The sequence below is a fragment of the Microtus pennsylvanicus genome, chromosome 15 (assembly GCF_037038515.1).
Source record: "Microtus pennsylvanicus isolate mMicPen1 chromosome 15, mMicPen1.hap1, whole genome shotgun sequence".
NCBI classification, from domain to species: Eukaryota; Metazoa; Chordata; class Mammalia; order Rodentia; family Cricetidae; genus Microtus; species Microtus pennsylvanicus.
This window is the reverse complement of record NC_134593.1, coordinates 67,348,567-67,364,486: the sequence shown is the minus strand read 5'-3', so window position 1 is coordinate 67,364,486 and position 15,920 is coordinate 67,348,567. Positions and strand designations below refer to the sequence as shown.

The 15,920-nt window shown below is 43.0% G+C and overlaps 1 protein-coding gene across 2 annotated transcripts in view; it reads right to left on the bottom strand.

The window, feature by feature from the left end:
* Nucleotides 1-15,920, bottom strand: part of Gpc6 (glypican 6) — a 989,931-nt gene that overhangs the window by 76,041 nt on the left and 897,970 nt on the right. Inside the window, exons 6-7 of one of the 2 annotated variants that reach the window (XM_075949426.1) lie at nt 10,689-10,832; nt 6,932-6,961 (exon numbers count right to left, since the gene is read on the bottom strand). In XM_075949426.1, coding sequence (XP_075805541.1) covers nt 6,932-6,961; nt 10,689-10,832 — 174 coding nt within the window. The remainder of the gene's footprint in view (nt 1-6,931; nt 6,962-10,688; nt 10,833-15,920) is intronic. The other variant, XM_075949427.1, reaches the window with a different exon arrangement.

Below are 15,920 nucleotides of genomic sequence, written 5' to 3'. Positions count from 1 at the left end.
ATACAATTAGTATACAATATTGTATTGTAAGTGTCACAGAGAAGGAAAACTTAAAAACTTTATACTAATTGTGTGTGTGTGTGTGTGTGTGTGTGTGTGTGTGTGTGTGTGTGTGTGCTATATGTGACCAGGTCCAAGGAAAACTTTCTGGAGTAAGTTCCCTGCTCCCATGCAGACCTGAAGCATTGGGCACAGGCTGTCTGTCTTGGTGGCGAGTGTCTTTGACTGTTGGGCCCTCTCACCACCCAGAACATATTTTAAATGGAACCATAATCAAAAGCTGCTAACTGTATTCCCCTTATTACAAAGCCTGCACCGACGAGAGGATGAGGACTCCTAAGCAGCATCTTGTTCTTGAGCACAGGTATAAACAGAACGTTTGATTTTCCCAAGTAACATGTGTCTTGTTCTACAGACAGCCTCTGGGTCTTGGTATTTTATTTGAGATCAATTAAAGTGGTTTGCTGTCTCTACTTCTTTCCCAGGGCGGTTCCAGCCCTGGCCCCTTTCCCTAGCACTCAGAGAGCTAGAAAAGAGAAACACAGGAAGTACTCATCCTTTCAGGTGAATAGATGAGTCTATCTCACGAAAATAAATGCCAGCTCCTTGGGGGAAGTTTTCTGGGGTTAAAATCTTTTAGAATAAAATTTACAAAGGCATCGGTTTCTTGCCTCATTACACATTAATAATTTATGAATTTGTATTGTTATTTTTCTCCCAGTGGGATCAAAGCTCTCAGATTTTGCAAATGGCCCCATGCAGAAGCCAAAGACACATACATTCCCTAGACTTTTCACTGCGGACGATGCGTTGGCTGCTGCTGTAGTTGCTGCCGTTTCCCTGATTAACCTGTAAAGAGTACTCTTCTCCTTCACGGGCACTGCATAGGAAGAAACTGGAGCTGTGAGAGGAGACAGGGGCAGGTTCTGGAACACAGCTTCTCAGTGATCGTCAGTGATGATGTATGAAAGACAGAGGAAGAGGGAACAATTTGATTTGTTCCAACAAGGTTGACCCAAAAAGGAGAGAAGCAGAAGAACTGCTTCGACTAAGCAAACATGACACAACCTCATAAAAGACAGGTGCTCTAAATCTGCAAGGTGGAGCTGCGCGAAAATATGCATTGTCTGTATCCAAAAGATGCTTAAATGCCAGTGATAAAAATGTCTCAGCTTATTCTGTTTCCCAGTGGCCACGTGTCCTCCTACTCATCGGCAGTAAGTTTTACGTCTTTCTTTGAGACGCTAGCAACAGATTTGGGGTGAGAGGTCTATGCTGTGGTTAGCTCAGGACTGGATCTGAAGTTCACAGTGCCGACAGAAGCACTTGGTGCTAAAACACTCGCTGGTTTAGACAGAGCTGCTGGAGCAAGGCACACACTTTTTATTTTTGCTAGGACTGGAGACTGAACTCACAATTTCGTCCCTGCTGGGACAGGCAAGCTCTCTGCAACTGAGTTACATCTCTGGCTCCCTAGGTTTTTTTTTTTTTTCAAGTTCATGCTTTCAAAAGTACATAAAAGGATCAGTGCATCATTCCACTGCATACCAATCATCATGGCATGTTCTGATCTAAATCATAGTTAATTGTATTGTTGTTTTACATGATATTGTGAGCCTGGCATATTAGAGCCAACAAATACTTCTTGAATACAAGTAACTGATTAGTCCTTGTGTGTGTGTGTGGGGGGGAGTGGTGGCTGTGTGTGGCTTGCCTTTGGGACTCAGGATAACAAAGCAGATATTAGCTTAAAAATCTTGACAGAGGGTGTAGGGAGGAGAGAGCTTAGGGAATAATCTAGATCAAATTATGCATGGATGAAAACTCCAACAGTACATTTTTTAAGAGACGAGAAAAAGGAGAAAAAGGAGAATGTTGTTGTCACCACCGACATGTCCATTTCCTGCCTGCCCGAGACACGCACCATAGCTATCCCTGACTTTCGGAAGGCTGCCCTGGTCGTGTGACGCACTATGGCCAATTAGATATGAATGAGTTCATGCATTCCTTCCCGGTGGAGACAGTGACAGCTACTTTTCTCCCATGGCCAAGTTCTCCAACCAGTGTATCTTATGAAGCTCTGTCTAACAGCGTCTCTGTTACCCAGGGTCCCAGAGGAAGGGTGTTACAGAACCACAGTCTACCAGTGGGCATCTGACATGAAGAAGAAATCAGTGTGTTTGATTGTGCATCACTGTGGGGGCTCCTCTTAGACACAGCTTTGTTTTTTGAGTGGGGGTTAATCTAGATCAGCACAGCATTGAAAACTATTCTGAACCTATTGCACATATGCAAACATCCTCTCCCCAAGTGCTTGTAAGCTACCAATAGCAAAGTTGCTTATGCTCATAGTTCATTTATTTTTCTATCAACCTGGCTTCTATTTTGGATAGCTTGGTCAGTCTTTAAGCTGTAAGAAAATACCCGTAGAATCAGGTTTTTGAAGTTAATGACCACGAATGAGCTTAAGTAATAGAATTATTACATGTTGCAGATCTCTCTCCACCTTTAACATTTATGAAAGGAAGTTAATTTTCACTCAAGTGGGTTTCTTTCCATTTGGTTTTTTCTACAATGTTTATGCCGGAGGTTTATTGCCAGCAGTAAAGAGTGTCCAAGTATGTTATGGGACTAGCCAAATTCCCAATGCTTTAAAATATATTCTTTGGGCCCTAGAGTCCCTTAAAAGCTGATTGATTATCCAGCAAATGTATCAGAGCTGGTAGTTATGAAATATCCCATTTCTTCAGGTCTATCTCTCATAAGCATGAACATCACACTGGGGAGTTGTGGAGCAAATGTCTCAGACAGCTTGGAAGAAAAATTACTACAAGTTTTCCACAACAAGAAAAGGGTCTGGAAGCTGAGCAATATTTCATAAAAGGCCCAGGTCAACTGATGTGTCACATGAACAAACATTTTTAATTTAAATAGTTTAGTGCGGCTTGCTTGGTAAGAGTTTTGGATCAATTCACTGAAACACCAATTTCATCTCTTGATAAGAGAAGATCCTAGGAGTGAGGAGGCAGATGGACCTCGTCATCTGAGCAGTTCATAACTGACACCAAGGCTTCCGTTTAATTTGCTCAAGACTCGGGTAGAAAGTTCTAGTGTGTGAAAGAGAAAATGAGCTGTTAGACACAGCCTATGCCAAGGATGCTACAGATGTTTAATGAATTCAATCTGCATATTTCATTGATAATTATCCATTTGTTAATATTCCTTCTCCACTTTGTTTGGTGTAGTCTATCTTAGATTATGAAATCAAATTCCTATTTACTGTGTGCTAATGGTTTAGGAAGCTCTACACTAGATGCTGTTCCCTGGAGGAGACGGAGCATATCTAATTGACATAAAAAACAATGTCTTTGGTTGATGACGCCAGCACTAACATCTCCCTGTGAAGTAGATCTTATGTGGTGGGGAGATTTACCAAATGCAATGCAACAGGGAAGAATTCAACCTGTACATGTGTGACTTGATTGGAAGTATCTGCACCAGTTTGGATTTTAGCTGAAATCCTGAAAAGATATTTTAAAGTCTGAAGCAGGAAGTAAACCTATTGAGATCCTGTAAAATAGACCTGAATCCATAATCATCCTATTTAAGTTTGAGCATGGAGCATTTCATTTTTATGGTATGGTGATCACCAAAGGTTTTACTTAGGTGTTTATGCGGTTGGAGGAGCGTTTAACAGAGTTGAACAGGACATTTCTTTTTAGAGCGGGGTAGATTACCTCAGGGCTGATTTTTGCCCACTCCCACTGAATAAGACCTGTGTAAAGGTCTCCCCTTTAAAACTTCAGCATGTTGCTATGGTGCCGTCAGGATCCGTAGGATTCCCCGGACACTTTTTTAGAGCAGTGATGGGGACCATGTATGTATCATCTCCCAGGAAGTTACACGCCCAGGTCTCCTAACTGTCGTCTTTCTCCTGGTGGTGAGCGAGCCCACTCAATGAAACCCAGTTATTTTCACTCTTCTTTGATGTGCTTTAAATAATCTCTTCCCAAGGATGGGAAAAAGGCCTAGCGTAGGGAGGAGCGTAGGCCTCCACCACCGCCACAGTCTTTCGCGGGTCTCCTAGCAGTGCTCCCGTTGACTTAGATTTGTTCATCCTTCAAAGGCACAGAATAAGCAGCACATCGTGGAGGTAAGTCCCCTTTTTATGGGTGTCTTCTGAGAGTCCCCAGTTGGGCCCAATCAAGTGCGAACCTCCTGAATAGAAGAGGCATTTCTCTACAGCCTCACGCTGAGCAAGCTGCCAGTAGAACAGCAAGAGGCAGACTGAGTAAGTCGGGTGGCTCGGTTTTCATGTATTTTTATTTTCTCCCGGCTTTGAGAGCACACTGCATTTTGCTGCTGTTATTTCCAGGGGTGGAAATGAAACTGGGGTGTCTCAGTGGGGTTTTATAGCAAACAGATAAAGCAGGTTCAGGCAAGACACGGCAGCTCATGATCTGAAGGGGATGGAGCGGTGGCGGTTTGTTTGTAGGGGTGAACGGGGCATCATTTACTCAGCTGCACAGTGACTGGAAGCCGCTCTAACTTTGACCCAGTTATCTTTAGGAAACTAATTAAAGGAGAGCATCTGGTTTACTGTTGTTAGGAATCTTTTACTTTTTCCTTCTTATTCGGGCTAAGCAAAGATGGAAGGGTGAGTGCGTGTGTGTGCGTGTGTGCGTGGTGTGTGTGTGTGTGTGTGTGTGTGTGTGTTGGGCCAGAAGGGAGAAAGGATCAGTTCCAGCCTAAAGAGAGGGGCTGAACCTCTAGAAAATAAAAGCGTTCTTAAATCCAGCTTGACACCCTTTTGAAGTGTAAAGTGGGGAGCTGCTGGGCACAGACGCTTCTGAGGTGGCTGTGACGATTCCGATTCTAAGTGAACAACTCTTTCCACATCCTTTACAACCAGGCTTCCTAAGTCACATCCAAGTGGCCCCAGAGAGGTTTGGGAGAACATTTTTTTTTTTTATGACTAGCATTTTACTCTGAAAGTGGTATTAGACACCAGACGAAGAAAGGAGTTCAGAAGGTTTGTTGCCGCATTCATTTGTTTCAAAGCAATAATTAAAAAAAATTAAAATGGCTCTACCCTCTTTCCCCTCCCCCTCCCAATGCTGGAGGACCATGCATATATTAGGCCAGCATTAAGGTACCTTCCCAGCCCCAAAGTGCATATCCTGAGCGTGGTTTGCCTTTACTCAAGCCTGTATGTGGTATTATTAATCACACGTTTGCTTCTACTAAGCATCAGTGAATTGAAGATGTGGCTTGTTTTTTCCAAGACCCTATCAGAAATATAATTTGGGGTTTTAATGTTTGGTGACTGTAGACAGGGAAGTCCAGCAGATAAGGGGTACTAGTGCGATTACATTCACCCCAGGACGTTGAAGAGGGGTGCAATTCTAGGGGTGAAGGTGCAAGGTCAAGGTAACCATCCAGGAGACCACACAGGCTTGCTCATTTGCTGGGCCTAACAGGATCCTGAGGCTGTTTATAGGGAAGAGCTGTGTGGTACCTGGCCGGAGAGACTCTGGCCTTTCATTTGGCCAAACTGACAGAAGCCTACTTTGCCCAGCCGTGACTCCTCTCTCCTCCTCCAGTTAGTATCAGGAACCCTTGAGTCCCCTGTCCTGTCTCTTCCTCAGGGTCTTCTGTTCTAGCATGTTCCTGTCCTAGATTTAATTCTCAGACGTTCTTACTTCATCCAAAGTGGCCTGGGCTAGGGTGTAACCATGGATGGGTGGCTACTCAGCAGGGACGGGTTCTCAGTGGCGACCTTTCACACAGTATGAGCACCACCCGGGTTAAGTCAGGGAGAAGGGGATTATATTGTCATGGGAGTGCTCCTCCAGCGAGACACCTCCTCTTCTGGTCCCAGGACAGGTCTTTGTGAAATTTGTTTTGTTTCAGACAGGATATGTAACCCCAGGCTGGCCTTGGACTCTATAGGTAGCCCAGGTTGGCTTTGAACTGGGATTACAGGTATGTGCCACACTCTGGCCTAAGGATACAGGTCCTTCGGAGAGAATGTTACCATCATGAAAGAGTATTGTGAAAACCACATTCTCTAACGTTTTAGTCAATGGGAATAGCCAAGGCAGCCTAGAACTCTTGTCCTCAGTCCGACACAGGCCACTTTCAGATAAAACAATATCCAGTACTCCCTCCCACAATGCTCAAACAAACATCAACAACGAAGCCTAACCAAAACAACACACCCAGTAATTCAAATAGGAACAATAACAAAATATACGGAGAGAAACAGTTTATACCATCAACTATTTTCTTTTTTTCTTTCTTTCTTTCTTTCTTTCTTTCTTTCTTTCTTTCTTTCTTTCTTTCTTTCTCTTTTTTTTTTTTAGACAGGGTTTCTCTGTAGCTTTGGAGCCTGTCTTGAAACTAGCTCTTGTAGACCGGGCTGGCCTCGAACTCACAGAGATCCGCCTGCCTCTGACTCCCGAGTGCTGGGATTAAAGGCGTGTGCCACCACTTCCCAGTTCGTCAACTATTTTTTAAGCCCCTACCTTCTCCATGTCCCTGCTAATGGAAAAAATAGTTCCTTGTGCATGAGAGTTGATGATGGTTTGTTTTTATTATTAATGAGATAATTGTTCTCTCAGCAAAGAAGAAAAGGCCAATAGAGCCCATTGGGATGGGCTAGTTTTTCAGGCAGATGCCAATAGTTTGATCAGTGGTAGTGTTCCACAAAGATTATATAGGTAACCTTGTCATTGAGAAAGAATACCAAAACAGTTATAAGCCATAAATACCAAACAGAGAGGAAACTAGGAAATGAGGTGACCCTGCACAGTGGTCAACTCATCCTAGATAAGGGAAAAGGGTAAGGGTTAGGGTAAGGGAAGGTGGTGGCATTTCTCAGAAATGTTCTAGACAAATGGAATGAACGAACAACAAGACCAGGGCTTACACTATGTTGCATGGTCCTCCACACAGTCCTCTGGGAAGCAAGAGGAAAACAAATTCAAAAGAGAAAGAAAAAGAGGTTATTTTATACAGCACAGCACATTAGACTCATCCGTTAGCCCACACTCCGTCTACTCTGCCCACACTCTTAGTGACTTGGAGAATAACCAGGAAGTCTTGACAGCCAGGACAAGGTGAGATACTTACTGGAGTTGCTTTCGATTAAATCATCACAGCGTGATGAGTTAACTTCCAAGTCTCTCTCTCTCTCTTTTTATAAGGTTGACTTTTATAAGTCACATTCCTCTAAGGGCTGTAATTTAGAGTTCAGATGTGCCCTAATGAAAAAGCCGCTGTAAGTAACAGGCAGTGTCTGCCTTAGTGTTCCGGAGTGAGCACATTGCGCTCTAATTTTCTGAGCTCTTCACCTAATTGCCTTTCAGGAGGATAATGTCCAACACCTCTGTGTGCTCAGACCTGAGAATTCTAGCGGCCGTGCTGAATTGGTTTTGCACCTGGTGTTTCCACTGAGTGGGACCTTTCGAGCCGCATAACCTCCTATCAAGGTATTTCAGAGAACCCACAGAGGATAAATCTACGAAAAGGAGAAGAGAACCAGTCCCCTTCAGAGTGCAAACAACGACCTCTGGCCCACTTAACTGGTAACCTGTAGCAGCCTGTGGGGACAGGAGGGCTGCCGGGGGAGAGATAATGCTGAGGACAGCCTGTTAGCAGGATCAGGTGCTGGCCTTGGCGTCCCCAATAAAATGTGGTTGGTGGCAATGAGGACGCTGAGACTTCCCCAGAGCCAGCTTTCTCTCAGCAGCTGCACTGACACAGACACAATTTTTTGGTTTTGGCAAAGAAAGTATGACTCGAGGGTAGCATGTTTGAAGGCTGCCGGCTGCTGTCAACAGCACTGCAGGCCCACACGACTTTCGAAGAAGAAATGGGAACTCTTCTTTGTGATAGTAAGGAATTTCCAAGCTCCCGATGAAGGGATTGGGCCTTCTGAAAAATACCGTGTTCTTTCTGATTCTCTTCTGCGAGCTTTAGCAGGGACTTGGGGGTTTGAGACCTTTATTTCTAAAACAAACCCCTTAATTATCAGTTCCCATAAAAACACAGCTTTGCACTAACTGACAGAAGAACATTTACCCACGGATTCCAGAGTCAATACCACAGGCACTAATTTAAAAGGTGTCAAGAAGTCACCCGCCACCAGCATCAGAATGAAGTTATTTTCATTTACGGAAATAGGTGGGGTATGTGGGGTGTTGTTTTAATGTCGGCTTTTAAAGCCTTTTCTCTGCTGAAACAGGGAAATCTTTTCCAATTTCCTCCTTTTCTGGGACACATGCTTCTTATAAATATTCAGGAAACATCTTTTCAGGGCAAAATTAAAACAGGAGTAGGTATCACAAGGCTTGTTTATAAACAGCAGGGACAGGCTGTAATAGCGAACAGACCCTTCTGGAGAACTCACCAGAGTTGCCCCTTGAACAGGTCCATGAAAGACCACCCCAGAATGCTCAGAAGGCAATGGCCTTGGGGAAGCCCGAGGCTGCATAGGAGCCTCTGATTGGAGCTTGGGGCCCAGCGATTCTGTCTTAAGAAAAACCTCAGTAGAATATCTTTTGATGTGGGAACAATTGATCTTTGGAGAGAAGGAGCAGAATTGGAAGGAGGGAGGCTGTTACAAACGGCTAATTCTCAAATTTGAAAAGAGATCAGAGTTCTGAACATAGGCCGGAAACAAAACGGCAGCTCTCATGTACACAGCCTGAAGTCACACCCAGGAAGGAAGTCACACACCAGGAGGAAGTTGCTCTCAGTGCTGACAGAGAGCATCATACAGCAAATTGAGCTCCTGGCTTGAATACCTACGCTCTGGGGCTGGCCCTGGCTTTTTACGCATGACAGGGGATTAACCATTGTCATTTAGTGCTTGAAAAACATGGATTAAAAATATTTTCAGGGGACATAAAATAGAATGTCTTCAATCAGTTTGCTGTCAATAGTTTTCAGGACTCCTTTTGGGTATGCATTCTGAAGGTTACTCAGTGAAGCCTTCACAGGGAGACTTTGAAGATCATGAAGATTATCAGAGCTGCATTTATTTAGTTTGTGTTTTACGGCAATAATACCGCGTGGAGTAGCAAGCTTTTTTCCTCTTATTTTCCTCACTTAAGGGTATGTGTTTATTTAGCCTAGAGAATGCTTCTCTGTTTCAAAGGAAAAATATCTACTAATTGTCATAGATATCAGTACAGTGTCCACATTGAAGGCATTTTTGACTAAGTATATAATATGCCCTTGTTTTTTAAAAAAAACTTTATCCACCTATCATGGTGAGAAAATTTAACAGGAAATTTCTGTAAGAGGTTTTTGAAGTGTGTAAAGCAAAACTGTCCTCTGCGGACACGATTTAGTACATGAGCTGTCTAGGGCGGATCCATCTGACACCGTGTTCCAGTTTTCAGCTGGGGCGGCAGACACCTTGAAGGGCACAGCCTCCTCTAGTGACTGAGTTTGCACTAACTAAAGTTAGTTAATCGAATCCTGAGGCTGAAGCAATCACACTTAGGATTCCCTTTCCAAAACCTGTGTTGCAGAGGGGATTTTATTTGCTAATAAAGGGTAATAAATTCAAAGCATAATTTAACAGTTAACGAGAGCAGCTACCCTTTCACTTTGACACTTAACGGGTAGACCTTTATGTTGTTACATTCACTTGATTCTTTTTCTTTAGAGAGAGAAATGCCGAGATGTACTTACACAGAGGCCAAATACAACCAATTTAATCTTGCGAGTTCTACACTGTGGAAGGGGTATTAACTAAAACCATAAAAGCATTCATAACAGTGACTAATAACAGTATTTCATAACCAACAGCCCTCAAGACTGAGTTTATATGACACAGTCAGACGTGGTTCAAATGCTGTTTGACCCTGGGGGTTTATCTGGTAATTTTGCATCAAGATGATTGGCAGAGCAGCATTCACGGTGCTAACAGCGCAGGTGTATCGATTGTATATGGCATTATGAATTGAAGACATTGAATTGGAAATGATCAGGCCATATTTCTTTGAAATTGAGTTCTTAATTTTTATCCCAAATTTGTTTTTTAAAAACACATTAAAAACTGCATATAATGTATATAGTAGCCATCACCAGATAAATTTTTCTTACATAAAAGCCACCCAGTCCCTGACACACATTTAAATGGCCCTAAGATCCCTATTTTTAAGAGACATTTAGAAAAGAAAAACAAAACAATCAAACAACAAAAAACAACAAAACAAAACAAAAATCCAAACATTAATTTGGAACTTCCTGAAAGACTTTCCACAGAGCAAGCTCAGCATATGAGGAATCATAAGAAAGCAAGAGGATATTAAACTCACAGAAGCAAGCATTTAAAGAAAAGAAGTGCAGCATATGAATTAGAAATGTGGTTTTGTAATTAGACATCTGAGAGATCCAGCAACTGGGCTTCCAGGCAACATTTCCGAAGAAATATGAAGCTGGGCTCTTAGTCACTGCACTAGAGGATTTAATAGTTTTAAGGGTTCCTAAATAAATTCATGACCTAAACGGAAAACAAAACAAAACAAAACAACTCTTACTGTCCACCATTCTATTGAGAACAGGAGCATGTACAAGGATACGATGGCGTTCCAGCCCGCGTTAGGAATTCTGTAGCCCAGACCTCACGGAGCGAATGACCCTGCCGCACAGTCAACAAGCGGAGTACTCACCAGCCGGTCCAAGCTCGTGCCTGCGGCCGTGGTGGGTCGTTCCTCGGGGTTGTAGGGCCGAAAACGTGGGTTAAAATTTTCTGGGGCTGAGCGAGCGGACCTGAGAGCCGGAGCAGGTTTGGGCTGGCCGCAGCCCTGGAAGACCTAGGAGAAGCAGAGTGAGTGTCTGTCATCAGTACCGAACTGATGCTAAACTCACAACCCGGAAGCACGCAACACAAGGCTCGTCACATCTTTTCATGAAATTCTTACTTTCCAAAAATCTCTGATTTCTACTCTTTGAATTTAAAGATGTAAAACACCTGCGGGGGAAATTGCCACACAAATATAGAGAGAGCCAGCTGTGTGCGTGTCCTCCCACGGGTTTAGCACATAGAACCAACTGGCCCTCACTATCTACAGATTCCATAGCTGCAGAGCTGTCTTCCCAGTGGAAATTTATTTGTAAATCCTTAAATGAGTACTCACGAGAATTTTGTTGATATAGACAATGTGGCGAAATCTCGCGTGGCCCCTGTGCGAGTTCTCGGACAACCCTGAATGAGTGAATGGGTCCCTGGTGCAGACAGAGCTTAGGCACTGTCTAATGTGCCAGACACCAGGAAGTTAGTGATGTGTCTCATAAGGACAACATACATTTTACACACACTTCTTTCAGCTCTGAGCTAGGTCTCTTGGGATCAACGTTCATCAAGTATGCACACCTTAGGTAAGGTCTCTTAGACGGAAACAAATTCAAACATGCTTCCAGTTGGGTTGCCTCGTCATACGCTAACCAGCAGCATCTAGCCTTGTTTCTCTTAGGAAATTAGGATTCAGTATTTGCCAAGCCAGTTTGCTTAACTGTACGGAACATAACCACTAGAAAGAGCAGGAACCAACCATGAAATACGGGAATGATAATAGATTCTTCATAGCATGGTTTCAGGATTAAAACAGTTGTGGCCCAGACTCTTCATTGATCTTGGGTTCGGCATTCAGCAGGCAACTGTTTGGGAGCCACGCTGTCTAACACTACAAGTGTATTTCACATGTGGCATACCTAAGTCACCAGACTTGAGGGGTTCCCTTTGGAATAACGAAAATCTCTCCTGGAAGAACTTTGTGGAAACATTCTCCTGAGCAAATGGTGTGAAAATAGGACAAGCGAATGTGGGTGAAATCCACAGAACGCATTTCCTTCTAATTTTGTTGTTGACAGCTGTTCATGTCACAGTTAGGGCTGCTGTGGGAAATCAAACATTTGATTGTAATGAATTTAGGGACTGAGATGCCAATCTTTTTCCATAGTGATTTCACTCAGGTTGGTGTGGGAACATTTCCTTCACTCTTTCTAGATGCTTTCTCCTTTGTACCAGTTATCAAGAGATAATTCCTTTCCTAGACTTTCAGGAAGCAGAGTGTGTTGGCTCTTCTTGGTTGGCTACATCTGGAACTAACTAAAACCCAAGTGCCTGGGGAGACCTGTGAGGGATTTTTTTCTTACTTAAATCATTTGAAGTGGGAAGACCCAATTTTAATCCAATTCTTTGGAGGTAGGAAGATTCACTTTTAACTTGGGCCACACCTTCAGTTCACAGCCTATATAAGGTTGTGGAAGAAGGATGCTGATAAGTCCTCTCCTTCCCTAGAATTTGTGCTTAATTCTTCAAGATTCCAGCATCTACTGAAGACCAGCCGAGACATCCAGCATCACGGACTGAACAACTACTAGATTCTTGGACCTTCCCTTGGTAGACAGTAATTGTGGAACTAGCTGGACAACAGTCATAAGCCACTCCTATAAATCCCATATATATGCATATATATAATACATATTCATTTTATAATATATATTATATAATACTCTACAGAACCCTAAGACACATAGCAAAACTTTTCAGAACATATTCAAGTATAACCGTATGTTTCTAACATTTGTATACAGGAGATGATCATTTCCTCCCAGATGCTTTTTAAAAGGCTAATGCCTGCTACTGGAAACCTAGGTGGCTACCAGGGGCTAGTGAGGTCATGCATCTTGTACGCACCTATAGCCACCACTTTACTAATCTAGCAGAATCCCTACTGTATTTTAAATATTTATCTTTATTTCCACAAGTAAGTGTAGTTCTCATCCATCAACAAAGTTCCCTACAACAGATAGAGACCATTACAGAAAATGATAAGCAATCCAAATGCAGAGAAAAGTTATTGGTACCCAGCCTTACTGATTCACCGACAACACAGCTCTTTCACTTATGGCTCAGGGATCATTGATGAAGAGCAGGTTAGGAAGACAGTAATAGTCCAAGGAACAGGATGTCTGCTGAGATATTCCTCTCTCGAAATTTAGGGAAGCTAAATCTGAGTAGTCTCAAAAACATGGCTGTCTTAATGAGGCTCAGAATAAGAATTATAACAGCATACACTCTAACATGCAAGGGGGACATCTCAAAGGACCCCAACCCTAGCCAAAATCTACAGGCAACGAAGGAGGGCTGAGAATCAGTCTTCTCCAAGAAAGAGGTCCCCAATTGGTGATCCAATACTACATAGTCAGCCTTGAAATCTGTACACACAAGTAACCCTATACTGACTAAGCAGGTTGTAATTCTATGTTTAGCTATATATTTAGTAAGAATATATAGTAAAAATATATATAGTAAGAATTAAAGAAAAACAGCCAGAGGTCATGAATTTGAGAGAGAGCAAGGAGTCCATGTGAGGAGTTAGAGAGTAGAGAGAGAAAGGAGAAAATGTATTTTAATTTCAACTGAAGAAACATTCCTCAACTGTTTATTTGTGTCAATTCTTATCCTACATATGCAAATTTACAGTGCGCTCATTCTTGTGTTGTTATTTGATTCTGTTTTGTTCAACCTGAAGCATTTGTCATCCTGCATATTGTGTGATCGCCCTGAAGGACGCAGAGAGCCCTTGAGTGCCATTCCCCATGAAGAATTCCATCTCGAGACACAATTCATTTTGCTTCACCACTACAACTAATTTCTCTTTTGTGCATTCAAACTTCTTCTTCAACTCAGCATTTTGCAGCAGAGGGATACTTTGTCTTGGCGTTCTTGGAGGCTGGTCTTAACACACTATTGATTATTCTTCGCTCTCACAATTTCTACAGTTGATGGTGTAACCAGTGTGATAAAGATAGTGGGCCCTTCCTTCCCCAGTGTTTAAATCACTTCCTTGTATCAAGGTCACCGCTGCTGGAGGGCCTTACCATTCCCAAAGCCCCAGGGGATCTGTTGAGTGGGCTATTTTGGATTGCTTTGAAAATGACAGCTGACTTTTAAGAAATATAAAGACAGAGCAGGGGAATAATAGCAACGGCCTTGCTGAGATTTCGAAGGCCTGGCCACGGGAAGGGTTGATAGACCCTCTAACCACAGCTCGGGAAGGGAGAGTCTGACTCAGGGAACCCAGGGAAATCACAGGAATGCAGGTTCCCTGAAAGAATGCATGGCGGGTTCTGGGGAGAGTTTTCACATTTGGTGGTGGGTTTGTTTGGCAGGTGTTAACCAACCACAGATTACTTAATACAGCCTGCTAACTTTCCATTATTAATGCCTCGTTTAGGTTTTTGAGGGTAGCTTCGAAGCAGAAATTGCTGGGTCTAAGGCCAAACCAAAGAAAATGCTCACTTTCTCCCCATCGATATCACCACTATCACCGTTCCCCATAGAATGCACATTGTCTGAATATCTGTGTCCTTCCCAGATCCCTAAATTGAGACCTCATCTCTCAAGTCACTGAGTCTCTAAATCTGCTGGGTATGTTCATAAAAACTTGTTCACAACGACCTCAAAGTTTGACTATTCCCAAACAGACATACTCCTCCACTCTTAGAAGAACAGACCCAGTATAAGAGAGGCCCTCCCGTGGGAGGGTTCCAAGCCGGTTACAATCTATATTGCCGAAGTCTGTGAAACTCAATGGGAACAGGTACAAGGAGGCCCCTGAGTACCAGCTTGTCTGCTCTTTCTTGAGGATGATGGAAGACATCTGTACCAGTGTCGTACAGAGAACCAATTAAAAACAAGCCTCATGTCCATTCTGCAGCTGAGAACACAGAGTGACACTCCCAGTTCCCCATGGAATACACGTTCTCTGAATATCTGTGTCTCTCCAGATCCCTAAATTGAGACCTCATCTCTGAAGGAGTGGGATGATGGTGGGTAGCGAATGGGATCAGGGACCTTACAGCGGAAGGACTGCTGTTTGTGTTGTCTGCTTCACTGTATTCTGTCACATTAGCCTGCAGACAGTAAGACAACATGTAATCCATTAGCTAGAAAAAGCGTTTAAAAACATGGGATTCTTAGGGTGCGTGACAAATGGAATTATTAGCCAGAAATTTGGAGTACTTCTGTTTTCTGAGTCTGCTAAAATAGCTCTGTGACCACAGAGACCTAAGTTTAGGTCAATATAAGGGGCCTCGGTAGCTGGGGTACCCATTATTTTATATTTTGAACAAAAGAAGAAGTGGGTGACAATCTGTAATATGATAGGCAGGTCCCGAGGTTAAATGAAAGTAGATCAAGTGGTGGGCTAGAGATGCAAACTGAGCTTTAGGTGGGTTTTAGAGTCCTGAAGCTGTGTTTAGCAAGGGAAAACGGAGGGACGAATGGCTGATGGAGTGAGAATGGCTTGCGTTGTGTGGATAAGTAGAGGAGGCTCTATGATGCCATCTTTCTTCTCTGTTCTGAAAATGTGTGTGTGATGTATGTGTGTGTATGTATGTATGAGTATGTATGTATGTATGTGATTTTTTGTTTTTGTTTTTATTTTGGTTTTTCGAGGCAGGGTTTCTCCTGGCTGTCCTGGAACTAGGTCAGTAGACCAGGCTGGCCTTGAACTCATAGAGATCCACCTGCCTCTGCGTCCCCCCCCCCCAGTGCTGGGATTAAAGGCGTTCACCACCATTGCAGGGCCCCTCCTCTGTTTAACAGAGATAATACCATTTACCACATCGGCATGTGGTTGTGTTCAAATGCAGATTATGAAGCAGGACCTCAGGACCCACTATCTGGAAAACAAGTGCTTGATAATCACTACATAATTACACAAGTCCATAACTTATACTTCCTCTAAATGATCTAAAAAAAGTGAAAAGGAACACACCTGACCTGGTCTTTGTTTCCCCTTCTTTTTTCTAGACTTATATTTCCTATAGAAATATGGTAATAAATTTTGGTGTTTAGATTCTAATTACATTAAGAAACCAATGACTGAATG